Source organism: Chlorocebus sabaeus, chromosome 19 (assembly GCF_047675955.1).
Source record: "Chlorocebus sabaeus isolate Y175 chromosome 19, mChlSab1.0.hap1, whole genome shotgun sequence".
Classification (NCBI taxonomy): Eukaryota; Metazoa; Chordata; class Mammalia; order Primates; family Cercopithecidae; genus Chlorocebus; species Chlorocebus sabaeus.
This window is the reverse complement of record NC_132922.1, coordinates 18,244,437-18,262,607: the sequence shown is the minus strand read 5'-3', so window position 1 is coordinate 18,262,607 and position 18,171 is coordinate 18,244,437. Positions and strand designations below refer to the sequence as shown.

The 18,171-nt window shown below is 45.3% G+C and overlaps 1 protein-coding gene across 2 annotated transcripts in view; it reads right to left on the bottom strand.

The window, feature by feature from the left end:
• The window catches only part of SYN3 (synapsin III), a 543,258-nt gene that overhangs the window by 27,083 nt on the left and 498,004 nt on the right, over nucleotides 1–18,171 (bottom strand). For both annotated transcript variants that reach the window (XM_007975579.3, XM_007975580.3), the window contains exon 8: nucleotides 176–318. In XM_007975579.3, the coding sequence (XP_007973770.1) occupies nucleotides 176–318 (143 nt within the window). The remainder of the gene's footprint in view (nucleotides 1–175; nucleotides 319–18,171) is intronic.

Below are 18,171 nucleotides of genomic sequence, written 5' to 3'. Positions count from 1 at the left end.
GGATAAGCAGTGACTGAGTATTAGCCCCTCGGTCCACTGGCCAGAGAAGAAAGGCAGTAAGGAGATAAGGATGGAGGATAATGATGCGCCCTTGGGTGCAGGAGACAGTGGCTGGACGTGCACCTCTGGGCTCCCTTCCTCCCACGTTCCCCCAGCCCCTGCCCCAGAGACTCACATGTAAGCCTTGTAGTTGGATCCAATCTTCTGGACGCGGATGTCGTACTTGGAGTCGATGAAGGCCTCGGTGGTGGCGTAGGTTTTGGCCATGGCGACCACGCTGGTGATGTCCTGGAAGTCAAGCTGGTTTTCCACTTTGATCTGTGTGGGAGGACGAGGCGGATGAGTGCCACCCACCCCGCATTCACTGAGCCCACCCCGTGCCAGGAACAAGTGCTTTGTCTATAGATACGAATTCCCTTCAGAAGGTCACCTGCTGGCAGGGGAGACAGACACGGGAAGCAAATCATTCCACCACACACCACGCAAGCTGCAGAGAGGAAGGGAGCGATTCCGCTTGGGTGGTCGAGAAAGCTTTACAGAAGAGGTGAGCTCTGAACTGGGTTTGGAAGGATGAACACGTTTCAGATGGATGAGGTTGTGGGGCCATCCTCCAGAGATGCGCGAGGAACCCACAGTGGGGGAAAGGGCAGGTGGCACAGGCTCGCTGACGGGGGATGTTGCACGGGCCATCGGGGAACAGACTGGAGGGCCACCGTCTCTGGGAAGGAGCTAGGATTTTAGCCTGAATTTTCTGGAGAGCCGCTGAAAGAGGGAGTGGAGTTTAAACAAGGAAATGGCGTAGTTTGCGTTTTAACAAAATCACTGAAGCAGTTGTGTAGAGGATCGAATGGAGGGGTGTGATAGGAGACACAGAGGGTCCAGTTAGGAAGAAGGGAGTGTGCATGTGTGTGTGGTGTGTATGTGTAGGGAGCGTGTATCCTGGTGTGTGTTGTGGAGTTTGTGGGAGATGTCTGTGTGTGGTGTGTTTGCATGTGTTTGATGTATGCTATGTGTGGTATGTTCTTTGTGTGTTCACATGGTGTGTGTGTGTGTAGTGTGTGATATATTTGTGTGTGGTGAGTTTGCTGTGTGTGCTGTGTGTTGCACATGTGGTGTGTAGTATGTGCTGCTTCTGTGTGTGTGGTGTGTGATGTGTGTGGTGTGCTTGCTGTGTGTGCTGTGTATTGTACATGTGGTGTATAGTATGTGGTGCTTGTTTGTGTGTGTGTGTGTGTGTGCGCGCACACAGCCACACACCGGAGAGGCCGGCTTTGCTAGGCCAGAGGCTGGGAGAGAAACTCACACTGTTGACTGGGCTGAGCCAGGAACACAGAGAGGTGTCCTGGGCTTGGGGAGAGGTCCCAGGAGAGCTTCTAAGGCCAAGCGCAGAGGACGAGGCCAAGGCTCCGTGATAGTGATCTTAAGACAGAACAGAGGCTGACTCCCAGCGGCTGTGGACAGCTGGGCCAGTTGCTCCCTCCCACTGGCCATGGGAGCCCTGCTTGTTCAGAAGCGGCTCCCCTCTTCCCTGTCACCCTCACCCCGACAGCAGAGGAGTTCTGATGCTGGGTCAGAGATGGGCAGAGCCCTGTGGAGTGGCTGGGCGCTGGGCGGTCTGCGTGGGGTTCGTCTCGGCCACACCCCATCTCACGTCCTTCCTATCTCCCTCTCAGCCCTTTTCTGCCTGCCCTTGGAGGCTCAGCACTGACTCGGCGACTCTGTCCCTCCCACAAGAATGCCCACTCACATTTGCCCAGCTGCGACGCTTACGCAGGGTATTTACAGCTCCCCATGGGGTCCAAACAGGATTGTGAGCAGGCAGGCAGGCTGGGCACTGTTGCCATCACTTAACAGATAAGGAAACTGAGATCTCTTGACTTGCTCAAGGTTGTAAAAGCAGCTGAGCCCAGAGCTAGGCTTGAAACTCTGGACTCCGAAGGCACAGCTTTTCTTTGAACCATCTCAGGGGTCTGTGCATAGGTGCCTGCCTGTTCTATCATAATGGACACAAACAGCAACAGGAGAGAGGCTGGACAAGCCGTCTCTCTTCTTGGCTCTCTGCGTGATGACTCCAAGTCTCGATTTGCAGAGAAAATAAACGTGACCAGGCAAGACTTCCCTATTTGCCAGCCCTTTTCAAACTCAGCTACCCCACCTTCTTCCTCCCAGCTGCAGTGGTGGTGGTGTGCCTCCTCCCTTTGTTCTGGGTCTTCTAAGTCCTTGGTTTTAGCTGGGTACCTGGCCTCCTCAGCCAGAGAGTACTTTGCTGCACTCTCTCGTGCAGGTAGATGTGCCCGAGTCTCCAAGCTCTGGCCAATGAAAACTGGGTAGCCATGATATGAGCAACCTCTGGGTGGTGCCCTGAAGATGAAGATAATCTTCCCCGTCCTTTTTCCTTCTTTGCTCTGGCTGGGAATGTGAACATGATGGTATGAGCAGCAGCAGCCATCTTGGGCCATGAGGTGGAAGCCGCATGTTGAGGGTGGCTGAGTAGAAAGTTGGAAGGACCCGGGTCACTAGCACTGTGAAGCTCCCTATCAGCCCTCGACTCGGACTCTTACATGGGAGAGAAAGAAACTTTAATCTTGTTTAAGCCACTGTTCTCTGGGTCTTTTTTTATTTTTCTGAGACAGGGTCTCAATATGTTACTCAAGCTGGGGGCTGTGGCGTGACCATGGCTCACTGCAGCCTTGACTTCCTGAGCTCAAGCAATTCTCCTGCCTCAGCCTGCCGAGTAGCTGGGACTACAGGCGTGCACCACCACGCCCGGCTAATTTTTGATTATTTGTAGAAACAGGGCCTCACTGTGTTGACCACGCTGGTCTCAAACTCCTGGGTTCAGCGATCTTTCCACCTCGACCTTCCAAAGTGCTGGGATTACACACTTCAGCCACTGCGCCTGGCCCCTATTATGTGGGTCTTCGTTAAAGCAGCCAAATTACATTTCTGCTCATTATTTTTAGTCTCTTGCTTTTCACCGATTCTTTATCCTTTGGATTAACGTGATCAAGAATTCACCATTCTCCTCAACACGTTCCTGCTTTTCAGAACCTCAGTTAGTCTCCACTGTCTCTCTCTACATCTTCATTCCCCACTTGCCCTTCAACCCACTTTCTCTAGGTTTCACCCCCTACCATTCTCCTGCGACTGACTTGGTCCCGTCTTTGGCAAATCCCATAGAATGCCTCTGGTCCTTGCCCTGCGTTGACCCTCTGTAGCACCTGAAATTGATGAACTTTGGGTAATACGATTTCCATACCACTGTTTTCCCAGTTCTCACCCTTCCTTTCTGGCAACTTCGTCACAGTCTATGTTGCCACCTTTTTCTCCAGTGCCCCTCTGATGGTCCTGGGGTTTCATCTCTGCCAGAATCCAGGGTCAGGTGGAGAGAATTGGAATTGCCAAAATGACAGAATTGGGTGAGCGTTTGCAGGGACGGCTTGTTTAATTCACATTTCTGTCCTTGGTGGCTTTGGGAAGAACCAGAACTTCTTTAGCACCTTGGTTTCCTAGACAGCCCTGAGCACACAGCAGGCTACCTCGGAGGTGTCTAGCTGCCCACAGCATCATTTTCCTGCTTTACAGTCATGATACACCCTGATATGGGGGGCATGTGTCCGTCCACCCAGGGTACTTTACTCTCTCTCCTTTCCCTGGCATCTTCATACCATGGTGTGGCCACATTTTGGCCAACAAGATGTTAGCAGAAGAGGTGTACGAACTTCCAGGCTGTGCCGTTAAAGGGCAGGGGAGGGCTTTCTACTCCCCACTTCTCTCTCCTTGCTGGCTGGAGTGTGGACCATCTTTGACAGTGTAGCTGAGGGCAATACACCAGGGATGGATGATCAACAAGATGGAAGAAGCCCATGGCCATGAAACCATGGTGGTTCCACGCCAGCCTTGGGCTGCTTTTGTGCAGAGCAGAGAAAGAAAGTCCTGGTTTGTTTACACCATTGTAAGTCTTTGTTATGGCAGCTGAAATGTATCCCAATTATTATATAAGCCCTAAGTAAATTTTTGTGGAATACATCATGCATTCTTTCACAGAGCAGACAAAGAGAGCAAAGGGAGAAAGCACCGAGATAGTGGTTTAATTCCGGAGTGGGCAGCCACCCTCCGGGAACCCTTCTCTTCTGTCTTCGTTTGAATGGTTGTGCATTGGGGTCCCATTCTGTTCTCTCAACCGTGAGCAGGGAACCCAGGTCTCTCTCTCTCTCTCTCTTTTTTTTTTTTTTTTTTTTTTTTTTGAGACAGAGTCTCTCTTACTCTGTTGCCCAGGCTGGAGTGCAATGGTGCAATCTTGGCTCACTGCAACCTCTGCCTCCTGGGTTCAAGCGATTCTATTGCTTCAGCCTCCCAAGTAGCTGGGACTACAGGTGTGTGCCACTGTGCCTGGCTAATTGTTGTATTTTTAGTACAGATGGGGTTTCACCATATTGGCCAGGCTGGTCTTGAACTCCTGACCTCAAGTGATCCACCCACCTCAGTCTCCTGAAGTGTTGGGATTACAGGTGTGAGCCCAGGTCTCTTATACAAAGGCATTTCAAAGCTTCAGGAGAGGCCCTGGCCAAATGTTCCTTTTTATTTTACTTTCTATTTATATTTATTTATTTTTTTAAAGAGACGGGGTCTCACTCTGTCACCCAGGCTGGAGTGCAGTGGTGCAGTCATGACTTACTGCAGCCTTGAACTTCTGGGCTCAAGCATTCCTCCCACCTCAGCCACTTGAGTGGCTGGGACTACAGGTGCCACCACATCCAGCTGACTTTATGTTCTTTTTCGTTACGGAGGGCCTCCCACATTGTATGACACCTGGGCAATAAAAAACCGATTCTACCCCTGGAACCACCATTTCTGTCTCCCCGTTAGACTGTGAGCTTCTTGAGGACAGACGAGTGTTGTCCCCAGCTATTGCACTGGTGCCAGGCACATTGCACATGCTCTACACGAGTTTTCTGGATTGAATTTAAGAAGGCTGGATCAAGACCTGCTTAGAATTTGGGAAGGGGGCAAGAAACTGGAAGGAAAAACAAGGGAGTTCTACAAAAAGACAAAGAAACTGTGTTTCAAGGACGCTTGTCTCTTACAAGGTGGATATTTCCATGCCTTCTTGGGTGGGTGCTGCGTTCTCTGAGGGTTTCTGCCTTCCTCACAAGTCCTTGAGAACCGGAAGGATTCCGGGATTCTGGCGAAGGGGGCAGGTGGTCTGGAACCTGGGTGGGTGGGTGCTGGAGGGGACTCTGGGATGGTCCTCAGGCCAGAGAGGGTAGTTGGGGTGAGAGGGCACTGGGGACACAGTCCTGAGGATGGTGAAATGGCTGCTGGCCTGGGCAGGGAGTCTTGGCACTCTGCTTTATTTACTGGCTGGAAATCCCTCCAAGGGTTCACAAAGACAAGCTGAAAACAGGAAGCCCTCAATGAGCTGTGATTCAAGATTACCCACTCGCTGCCCAGGGGCTATGATGGGGCCACCGTGAACTCTGCAAAACAGACCCACCCACATCCTAGCCTCCCTTGCCTCTCTTCTCCTTTCTCTTATCTCCGCTCGCTCGCCTTCTCTCTCTCCTTTCTCTTCCTTCCTTGCCTTCTCACTCTCTCCTCCCTCCCCTTTCTCCCTTTCTCCCCTTTCCTCACTCCTTGCCTTCTCTCTTACTCTATTTTTTTTTTTTTTTTTGAGACAGAGTCTCACTCTGTCACCTAAGCTGGAGCGCAGTGGTGCAATCAGGGCTCACTGCAACCTCTGCCTCCCAGGTTCAAGCAATCCTCCACCCCAGCCTCCTGAGTGGCTGGGACTATAGGCGCATGACATCACACCTGACTATTTTTTCTTTTTCGTATTTTTTGTAGAAATGGAGTTTCCCCATCTTGCCCAGGCTGGTCTCGAACTCCTAGGTTCCGGGGATCCTCCCACCTTGGCCTCCCAAAGTGCTGGGATTATAAGGCATGAGCCACCATGCCCGGCCACTCTTCCTGTTACTTTTAATGTCATCTGTCTTCCTCTTGCACCTCTTTCCTCCTTGATTTTTCCTTGTTGCTTACTTCTTGTCTTATCTTTTTCCAGCCTCTCCCTTCCACCTCCTACTCTGTCTCCTTCAGTTTTCCTGACCTCTTTTCAATGTTGCCATTCTTCTCCTGCTTCTCATTTCTTCTTCATTCCTTCCTCTCTGTCTTTCCTGCCTCCTTCCCCTCATGGTTCCCCCATTCAGGTTCTCACACTCTTCTCCTCTCCTGCTTTCTGAATTGCTTTACCCTCTTGTGTGCTTGCGTGCACACGTGTGTGTATGTGTGTGTGCATGCATGCATGTATGCCCTGTCCTGAGGCTGAGCAAGGAGGGAGAGTGGAAACAGAGGCAGAGAAACTGGAGAGAGGAGTCAGGATGCAATTCCAAATCTTCTGAATGGATTTTAGCTCAGAGGTCTCCTGTTCCAAATTTCAAAATCCAACCCGGGGTGGGGAAGTCATCCACATACTTAGTAGACTGTCTGCTATTTGCTTGAATATCTCCAGTAGCAGGAAGCTTACTATCAGGCAAGGCAGCTCATTCACCTTTAGGGAACCTCTAACCTGTTTTGCTGTATATCACACCAGGAATGAATGAATGGCCCTCATTATCCTATGGAGGAAGTCTTAGCCCTCTGCCTTGTGTCTGCACTTCATCCACTTGAATGGACCACCCAGGTGTGCACAAGTCATTCTTTCCCTAACCCATTCCTAATACGAGCCGCTTCCAGGCCCTTCACCATCTTGAAATGCCCACATTTGACAATCTCTTAAACCATGTGGTACCCAGAATTACACAACAGACTCCAGGTATGGTTTCGTCAGCAGAGATCAGATAAGACTGTCCCCTCCCTCTATCCAGAATCCACCTGGCATATTCCTGCCTTTCACGTGCTGTTCCTAGCCTGCACGGCTCACCTCTCTCTTAATTCAGGATCCTGTCCGGCATCAGCATCTCAGACCTGTCTTCCCCAGCTACTCTAGGTGAGGTTGCTTCTCCCACCCAGCTCTCCTTACTCCCTTCATCCCACTTTATTGCTAACATGGTGAAATCCTGTCTCTACTAAAACTACAAAAAAACTAGCCGGGCGAGGTGGTGGGTGCCTGTGGTCCCAGCTACTCAGGAGGCTGAGGCATGAGAATGGCGTGAACCCAGGAGGTGGAGCTTACAGTGAGTCGAGATCGTGCTCCTGCACTCCAGCCTGGGCGACAGAGCAAGACTCCGTCTCAAAAACAAAAGAAAAAAAAAAAAGAAAGTTTTTTCTCAACAGTTGGGCCATATTCTATACTCTCAGAGGTTTATAGCTCCACCATAAGCCTTGAGGACAGGATGAAGTTAGATGAGACCCTGAAGACAGGGGTGGGTGGCCTAGAGGTGTGGATGGAGCTGGAGGGATGTTGGGATGGTCCTCTGGCCAGAGGAGGTATTTGGGATAAGAAGGTATCTAGGGCGGACTGCCACCGGGATGGTGCATTGACTGCTGTCCCACATGCTCCTCCGCAGGGGACAGCTGCATCCGTGGTGCTCCATGAACACAATCGAATGCTTTGCAGCCACGCGAAGGCAATGAGGAGGATCTACATACTGCTATGGAGTGAAAAAAGTAGAGTGCAGAATAATGAGGATAACATGCAATCCTTACTTTTATTTATATATATTTTTTGAGACAGAGTCTCCCTCTGTCACCCAGGCTGGAATGCAGTGGCATGATCACGGCTTACGGTAGCTTCAGCCTCCTGGGCTCAAGCAATCCTCCTGTCTCAGCCTCCCCAGTAGCTGAGACTACAGGCATGTGCCACCACATCTGGCTAATTTTTTATTTTTTGTGGAGACAGGATCTCACCATGTTGCCCAGGCTGGTCTCAAACTGCTGGGCTCAAGCAATTTTCCGGTCTTGGCTTCCCAAAGTGCTGGGATAACAGGCATGAGTCACCATGCCCAGCCAACATGCAAACTTAGCAACAATTTTTTTCTGGGCAGGGCAATGCACGTATTTGATTAAAAAATACAGGCTGGGTACGGTGGCTCACGCCTGTAATCCCAGCATTTTGAGAGGCCGAAGTGGGTGGATCACTTGAGGGCAGGAATTTGAGACCAGCCTGGCCAGCACAGTGAAACTCAGTCTGTACTAAAAATACAAAAATTAGCTGGGCATGGTTGTGTGCACCTGTACTTGGAAGGCTGAGGGAAGGGAATTGCGTGAACCTGGGAGGTGGAGGTTGCAGTGAGCTGAGATTGCACCTTTGTACTCCAGCCTGGGCAACAGAGTGAGACTATCTCACCAAAAAAAAAAAAAAAAAAAAAAAAAAATTGCAATGAAGGAATGAACCAAAAACAAATGAGAATGTTACCTATAGAGGGAAGGGAAGCAAGAAATGATGGGGATGGAAGCTAGTCTTCACTGTATATATCTTGTTTGTATAATTTTGACTTTGGAAGCAAGAAAAAGTGGTTATTAACTATAAAACAAAATAAATCAACGGGAGAAAAGAATTTCCTGAAAATAGAAAACAAAATAAAGTTATTCAGTCTAATAATATATCAAGCTGGTGGCTTAAACTTACAGAGAGGAATTATTTCAAGAGACTTTGTAACAGAAAGCTGAGAACGTGGATCTCTGTGCTATTCCATTTCTTAGATAAATAAATTCTTACTATTACTTATAACCCACAGTATTATGATATACTTACTTGACTGTCCTTCACACTAGAATTTATTTCTTAACAGCTTGATCAGTAATTGGCACATGTTTAACCAGATTAAAAAAAAAAATCAACACAACAGTAACTATATATTCCTAGCAGAAAATATCCAAAAGATTTTTTAAAACTGCTAAGAAATATAAAATTTTATTCAACTTGTTAGTAATAATAATGGTATTGCTATTTTAAAGCCATTATAATAGTAATAATGCTATTAGGACCCAATATTTTTAAATGTAAGAGAAAAGAGATACAATTTCAAAATAAAATAAATAAGTGTTGTAATCTAAGATTTGAATTCAAGATATCAGGATGAATTTATGATGTATTTTTCTCTTAAAAACATATATACATTTTTTCCTGTGTCTGCCAAAAAGGCCCAGAAAGGCCAAAAAAATAAGAATAAACGTATTTAGCATCCAGATGTGGTCTCTAAAAACCATTATGTTATTGAAAGACTTCCATGACTCCTTGGGGAAATGACTGATTCCAGGTTTGGGCAGAAAATGTACAAGATGAGTTCAAAACATCTTATCATGCTAGTAAAAGGAAAGCTACCGTGTCAAGAAGACATATAAATCAACTCAGAAGGGCTCCCATTAGCCAAAGATGGGATAACTTAAGTATCAGACAAAATAGTGACTTCAATAGATTGAAATATATTAAATTGTTAATAACCAATGACAAAAAGGTCATTGGTTATCTTTGGAGGATGCTAAGACACTATCTGATTATTCCAAAAAGATGACTAAGTAACAGTGAAGAAGAAATGTTCTCTTTGATGATTTCTAGCTACTAAATGCAAAAGCAAGAGAATTAGAACATCATCCTTCCGCAGCCCCTAATGCAGTAACAGATTGAGGCAATGCTGATCAATACCAGGGCCACTGGGGAAAGGCTGATGGGAAACTTGATAATGTGTGGATCAGGCAGACAATACCTGAGCTCAAGGACCAATCTTAACATCTCAACAGAGAGACTTGTCAGTCAGATGTGATGCAAGATAATAGCCCCTAACCCCACCCTGCACTAGGGAAGTATTCTTGCCAGAATCCAGAACCTGATTCAGATAAAAATCTCTGCATTTAACTACTAGTTTACAGGGAAGGCAGGTGATAGAGGAACAACATGGAGTTGCCATTGGCCAAATGAGCGTGTGGGAAATTCTACAGGAAAAATGGTCTCCCCCACCAATAAATAAATGACAAGAAAAAAAAAAAAAAAAACAGAGGAAAGGGAACTGTTGTAGATCATAAGAGGCTTATGTCATACTAACCACATGAATATGAAGGCCTTGTCTGCATACAATGGAACACATCAATTAACAGGAGGCTATTCAACACTGATGATATACTAGATGATATTAAATAATTATTATTATGTTTTTAGGTCTTTGGCTACATTAGAGACCAAAAAAAGAGAAGCTTTTATGTGTTAGAAATACTCACTGTAATATTTATGGGTGAAATGACTTGATATCTGAGATTTGCTTTAAAATACCTAGGTAGTACCATTCAGGACATAGGCATGGGCAAAGACTTCATGTCTAAAACACCAAAGGCAACGGCAGCAAAAGCCAAAATTGAGAAATGGGATCTCATTAAACTAAAGAGCTTCTGCACAGCAAAAGAAACTACCATCAGAGTGAACAGGCAACCTACAGATTGGGAGAACATTTTTGCAATCTATTCATCTGACAAAGGGCTAATATCCAGAACCTACAAAGAACTCAAACAAATTTACAAGAAAAAAACAAACAACCCCATCAAAAAGTGGGCAAAGGATATGAACAGACATTTCTCAAAAGAAGACATTCATACAGCCAACAGACAAATGAAAAAATGCTCATCATCACTGGCCATCAGAGAAATGCAAATCAAAACCACAATGAGATACCATCTCACACCAGTTAGAATGGCGATCATTCAAAAGTCAGGAAACAACAGGTGCTGGAGAGGATGTGGAGAAATAGGAACACTTTTACACTGTTGGTGGGATTGTAAACTAGTTCAACCATTATGGAAAACAGTATGGCGATTCCTCAAGGATCTAGAACTAGATGTACCATATGACCCAGTCATCCCATTACTGGGTATATACCCAAAGGATTATAAATCATGCTGCTATAAAGACACATGCACACGTATGTTTATTGCGGCACTATTCACAATAGCAAAGACTTGGAATCAACCCAAATGTCCATCAATGACAGACTGGATTAAGAAAATGTGGCACATATACACCATGGAATACTATGCAGCCATAAAAAAGGATGAGTTTGTGTCCTTTGTAGGGACATGGATGCAGCTGGAAACCATCATTCTTAGCAAACTATCATAAGAACAGAAAACCAAACACCGCATGTTCTCACTCATAGGTGGGAACTGAACAATGAGATCACTTGGACTCGGGAAGGGGAACATCACACACCAGGGCCTATCATGGGGAGGGGGGAGGGGAGAGGGATTGCACTGGGAGTTATACCTGATGTAGATGACGAGTTGATGGGTGCAGCATAGCAACAGGGCACAAGTATACATATGTAACAAACCTGTACGTTATGCACATGTACCCTAGAACTTAAAGTATAATAATAAAAAAAAAAATTCCAGTGATGTATAGAGAGAGGAAGCAGAGGAGCAACTGCCAAGGACTTGGGGGAGAGGAATGGGTAGTCACTGCTAATTGGCATGGGATGATGAAAATGTGCTAGAATTATATGGTGGTGATGGTTCCACCTTGTAGATAGTCTAAAAAACACTGAAGGCCGGGTGCGGTGGCTCACGCCTGTAATCCCAGCACTTTGGGAGGCTGAGGTGGGTGGATCATGAGGTTAGGAGTTGGAGACCAGTCTGGCTAACATGGTGAAACTCCACCCCTACTAAAAATACAAAAATTAGCTGAGCGTGGTGGCGGGTGCCTGTAATTCCAGCTACTTGGGAGGCTGAGTCAGAAGAATCGCTTGAACCCAGGAGGCGGAGTTTGCAGTGGGCTGAGATCGCACCACTGCACTCCAGCCTGGGTGACAGAGCGAGACTCCATTTCGAAAAAATAAATTAACTAATTTAAAAAAAACTGAAAACACTTTAGAAGGGTGAATTTTATAGCATGAGAATTAGATCTGAAAAAAGTATCCAGAGGTGTTTGAGAGGAAGATTTGAGATGTACATAGAACAAAATTGACCATCAGTGGATAATGACTGAAGTTGTGTCAAAGGTTTATTTATTTATTTATTTATTTATTTATTATTTATTTTTTTTAGTGTGAGCTAAAATGTACATGGGGTTCCAGTTTACCATTTTCTCTTCTTTTGTGTATATTTGAAACTTTTCATAATAAAAGGTTAAAAACAAGCAGGACTAAAGGAGAAAAACAAAGATGAGGACATAAAATTGTACTTAGACTGGAGTTAACAGTGGTTATGTCTGGATATAGATGTGACCCCTTTTTGTGTGTCTGTTGAAGAAAAGAAACTTTCATCAGTAATATGATTCAGTCTCCCTAAGAGGAAAAAGCACTAATTATCTAAGAGAATTACAACCCATTCTTGCAATAAAATTGTATGGTTTTTCTCCTGAGCTTCTCCTATAGAGGACACTGTGATATGTAACAAATGTAAGCCTCAACAGTGCTCTCTGATGACTGGCTGTTTCCTATAATGTCACTTAGTTAGGCTTCTGTCTTACTGTACTGGAGCTACTATCACAAAGTACCAGAGACTAGGCGGCTTAAACAACAGACATTTATTTCCCACACTTCTGGAGACTGGGAAGTCCTAGATCAAGATGCTGGCATGGTCAGGTTCTGGTGAGGGCTCTCTGCCTGGCTTGCAGACTGCTGCCTTCTTGCTGTGTCCTCATGTGCCAGAGAGAGAGAGAGTGAGCAAGCTCTCTGGTATCTCTTCTTATAAGGACCCTCATCCCATCATAAGGGCCCCACCATCGTGACCTCATCTAAACCTAATTACCTCCCATAGATCCCATCTCCAAATCCCATCACTTTAGGGATTAAAGGTTCCAACATATGGGCTTTATGGGGGACACAATTCAGTCCACAGCATCTCATGTCTTCATGTCCTCTCCTTAAAGCATGATTCAAAGAAAGCAGTTTGCAGATGGCCAATAAATGCAATGCAGTGATCGCTTTGATCCATTTTTAAATAAAGCTTATTATTTACTTGAAAAAATTATATATAGACATGGTAAAAAAGGTAAAATATATAAAAAGGAAATCTGGAAAAAAAATTCTGTCTTACTCTAAACTTCAAGCCTCCTAGTGATAAGATTTCTTTGTACTTGTCTGGAAATATTCTATAAATATAATCATGTAAGGTGATAGAAAATTGGTCTCATTCTGTCTCAGTCTGAGATGAATCAAGAAGACAAAGTTGCTATTTCCCAAAGTGTGCTATGAGAGACTGCTATGGTCAAGACCTAGCCAACTCACCCATGTTTATATAGCAAGGTTAGGTTGCTGGAGATAAGGGAAGTTTTTTGAAATGGTGGTTTCTTTGGAAAATGTTGTGTCAGCCTACTCTGGCCTTTTGGTGGATAGGTCTGGTAAGAGAGTCTATGGGACACCCAGTGAGGTGGGGCCTGGTGGACTGGTACTGATCCCTAGGGCATCTGTAGGTGAGGATCCCAGCCTTTGGGGTTAGCCCACATCCCAGAGTTTATCCAAGCCCAGAATGCAAATGCTTCCTGTGGACTATAGTTGGGTTGTATGGGAGAAAGGCTGGCTTTTAGCCACTTAAATATCGTACATGGGGGAGCAGCAGCTGAAGGAGAGACATCACCACCTCCACTGTCACCACCCTGGTCCACACCATCACCATCCCTCACTGGACCATGGCCATCATCTCCTTTGAAAATTCCCCTTGCCCAGGCCAAATTTCAGGCTGATTTCCTCAAAATCTTTAGAGGTACCAGTGTCTGTTGAAGCTCTGCAGGCAGATGTGTGCAGCCCAGGTTGGAGAGAGAATGTCTGGCCATCTCTCTTTTGCATTCAGCCAAACTTGGTCCTGCCTCAGTGCCTTTGCACTTGCTATTCCTGCTGCTTGGAACAATTTTCCTGAATATTGTCCATGGCTAGTTGCTTCAGGTTTCAGCCCAGATGATCCCTCCACAGGGGCTTTTTCCAAGTACCTGATATACAGTGGCCACTCCTCCCTGTCTGCTCTGGGAGGTCTCTACTGAAATCTCCTGATTTATTATCATTTTTGTTACCACTTTCACCTCTCTGAAATTACCTGTCTGTTAATATATTTACTGCCTTTCTCCTTCACTAAAATATAAGCCCATAAGACTAGGAACCTTCAGTGTCTTGCTAGGGAGGCATCCTCCTCTATAGGGAGGGGTGTTTAAAAATGCAAGCTCTCTGTCCTTAGGCATCCTTAGTCACCTGCTCTGTAACTGTCCTTCCCGCCAAACTACTCACCCCACCACTCTGGGTTGTACTCCTGCTCTCTTTAAAATAGCTGATTGGAATTAGCTTAGTTCCTAATTCTTAGGTTGTGTGGTCCAACCCTAGCCAACAGAGGAAAGACACAGCAGTAGGAACTAGCTGCATTAGGAATAAGACCCCCTTTCCCTCCTTTGTCTGGTGTGCTCTCACCATTGCTCCATCTGTGAGATGCACCCTTTTATAGAAGTAAAATTGCCTTGCTGAGAAAAAAAATGCAAGCTCAAATCCCAACTCCATCACTTATTTGCTGCATGCCCTTGGGTAACTTACTTAACCTCTCTGTGTCTCACTTTCCTCATCAACAAAATGCGGATAACTTGAACACTGGATTGCTGTTGAGCATTCAATGAGATACTACATGTAAATGCACTAAAAGAGCACCTGGCTCATCATGAATGCTGAATAAATGTTATAACTATCATTATTATTCCTTCTTATACCCCTAGCACTCAGCATAGGGCCTGGCATATAGTAGGTCCTCCATAAATAATTGCTGAAAGAATGAATGAAGGGGCCAGTCATGAGAACTGCAGAGGGAAGAGAGTCTAGGCAGAGGAAAAAAGGAGGTGCAATAGCCCTGAGGTTGATGCTGAAACTCACAAGCTTTAACAGAAAACTGGGTCTTAATATCTTTTTGTGAAAGCTGAGGGCTAATAGGGAATAATGCTTGAAGAGGGGGCATCCCATCTCTCCTGAGAGAGGAACACAAGGAGTGAGGCCAAGATCCTTCCCAGAAAGTGATTTGGAATCAATCCTGATACAGAGACACATGAGCAACTGAAGCTTATTGCCCTATTTCAGTCACCCAGAAAACATTTAAGGCAACTGTGACCAGTTGCTCACCCTGCTGAGTTTCTCTCCAGCAAGTCTCCAGAGAAGGCCCAGCTTGGAGCATGCTCCCTCCTGGTGTGATGGCCAGGACATACTGTTTTTTTATTTTAAATAAAGATAACTGCATGAGGCAATTTACTGATTTGTAAATTTATTTACAAATCAGCGAAAAGTCAGCAGAACACGTACCAAAAATAATCTCCATAGGTTCAGAACAGTCACTCTGTGGCCTTTCTTTCTGGCAAAAATTAGCTGGCAGGGCCAACTGGATGTTCAGGCCACTCCTAGTTGGAGATAATAAAACCATAACCCAGGCACACAAATGGATGCTTGTTTTCCTGTTTTTATAACAGGAAGGCATGCATCCAGCTCATTCCAAAGTGGTATCAGTTCATTAAGAAACTAGTCAGATGGGGTCAAGAGGGATGGACTAAATCTCTGTTTTACCTCCCAGGAAATTCTTAACCAGCCTGCATGTCCCAGGCTCTCAAGACAGAATTAAGTATAAGTTCTGTGTGACTAATATTAATACCAGGTCATGCTCAAAGAGTTTCGCTCAGAATCAATTCCCGAGTTCACCGTCAAAGACTCAGAAGCAGCAACGGGGACTTGCAAAAACCCTAAAGCAGAGGTTCCCAAGCCTTCTTGGTTTATGGTGACCATCTCAAGAATTTTTTCACGGCATTCTTAGGGCCAAACAAGTACTAAGCAGATTCATGTATTAAGTAGTTTGAGTGAAATAGCTTCGTAAGTGTTTACATCCTAACGATTTAGTAACCATTTGAAAAAAGTACAGAATGTTTTTATTTCATTCCTAAATAACTACAATTACTTACTAATGGGATGTGTGTGCTTGCTGGGCAGTGTACAAATTCCTGAACCTTAGAATCAGATTGGACACCATTTTCCTCATTTCCTCTCCCACGTGATTTTCACATGGTACTTAGTTTTTGGCACAACCACCACCAAAAACTCAGCTTCACAAAGATGCAACATCACTGAAGGAAACATATGATCTAATCTAGAAATGAAACTACTTCGGCCATTAATTTGCATGGCGTCTGACAGACGCTGAGAACTGCTATGTTTCCCTTGAAAATTAAAAAATATATTGTGCTACCCCCATGAGTCTGTGGCGCTCCAGGACTTCTCAGTGTAGAGTTTGGGAACTGGAGCCCTAATGTGATGGCTTTCGGAGTTCTCCCCTAACAGTAAATAACAGAAGTCTCTGGTGGAATGTTCCAGGGAAAAAAGCCTGACTGCTCCTCATGTAAAACATAGGTCTGAGAAACCTATGGGGAGGAGTGGGGGGAGGAGGTATACCCAATGATCCAATCTATAGTTTTCTTGTATTTTTTTTTAAAGAGATGGGGTCTTGCTGTGTTACCCAGGATGGTCTCGAACTCCTGGCCTTGAATGGTCCTTCTGCCTTGACCTCCTAAAGTATTGGGATTACAGGCGTGAGTCACTGCACCCAGCCTAGTCAATCTATACTTTAAAAAAGTCCACGTTTTAGGAAAATTAAAAGATCACACTTTTTAAGATGGCATAAACTCTGTTCAAGATAGATGCATCAGGACCACGTTCTTAGTGCATACAAAGGTGGGTTAGTTAGTGAGAGTAAGCTCGCTCTTTAGAATAGTCCTTAAACATATCTGAAAAGAAAATGTTAAAAAGATTATTAAGGTACCATTCCTATCATGAAGGAGTTCACAGTCCATGGGAGAGGCAGATACATGAACAGATAATTCTATAGAGGGTGAGCAGCACCACAATGGGCACGTGGCTGAGGGACCCTGATTCACAAGGGGAGGGGACATGGGTGCGGAAGGCTTCCCCAGTGAGGGGATGGAGTCCACCTGAATTTTCTTGGTAATGATTATGGAGATTAACCTGCAAAATAATAATTCACAGTGGGTGTTAGCATGAAGCTTTATCTCATTTTCACACTCATTCTTTCAAGACATCTTTCCTGCTTTTTATTGGGCATTAACTATGTGCCAGCAACTGTATTGCACAGTTTACATGTATTATCTCAGTTAATCTTCAAAACAACTGGATGGGCCTCTGGCCATGACGTATCCAGACAAGCCCTGTCTCTGTAAACAACCATAAAACTGGAAATAATTTATGAAGCAACTGTTTCTAGGCAGCAGAAATAGGCAATGCAAGGCTGTTATCCTAAGAAGAAGGGAACTGGGAGGGGAGCCTCGTGTTCACCCGGCACCTTTCCCAGCCTCATCACATGCCACTCTGCCCTCGTCCGTGACACTCCAACTTACTGATCTGGCACTTCCTAAACAACCCAAACTCTTTCCTGCCTTTGGGCTTTTGCCTCTGCTGTTCTCTCTACCTGGAAAGTTCTTCTCCATTGTTCTGTGCCTGGCTGGCTTGTTGTCACTTTTCATATGTTTTGTGTAAGTGTCACCAGGTCAGAAGTTTTTTCTCTGATAGTTCTACTGTGTTTTTCTCTCTTTTAACAATGTCTTCTTCTCACCAAGAAGTACCAAGTTGAGCTTCTAACTGTGTATTTATTTGCTTGCTTTTGCATTGTCTGCCTATTCCACTAGACTATGACTTCTCTACCCAGGGCTTAGCACAGCACCTAGCACATAGTAGGTGCTTAATAAATAGCTGTTGAATGAATAAAAGAAAGAAGGATTAGATTGGCCCCTCTCCTTCCTGGAGCAAGTGAGGGAATGAGGAGTTAGGAGGAAAATTGGGAGAGAGGCAATTCCTCCTTCCTCTTTACAATGTTACTGAAGTTCAGAAACCCTGTAGGATATATCTGAGAAGGCTTTGTGAAAGATTAGGGATACGAAGACAGTGCATGTTCACTCAGTAGAGCCTCTTGGCAGTCTTGGGAGGGAGATGCTGTCCTTCCTATTTCACGGATGAGGCTCAGAGATGTGAAAAACTTGCCCGAGGGCATCCAGCTAGTAAGTGGAGGAATGAGGATGTGAATCTGGGTCTGGAGAATTCAGAACCCCATGACCTGTCCACTTGCCCTGGTTTGAATGCAGAGGATGGAGGCAACTTTTCTCTTTCCCTATCTTTTCTCTTTCCTGTCTTTTCCCTTCCCCACTTCCCCTCATTTGGGTCTTTTGCAAACTCCAGTAACAGACGGGCTTGAGTTGGCAAAGTGCAGGTCTTGACAGTGCCACGGGGCAGG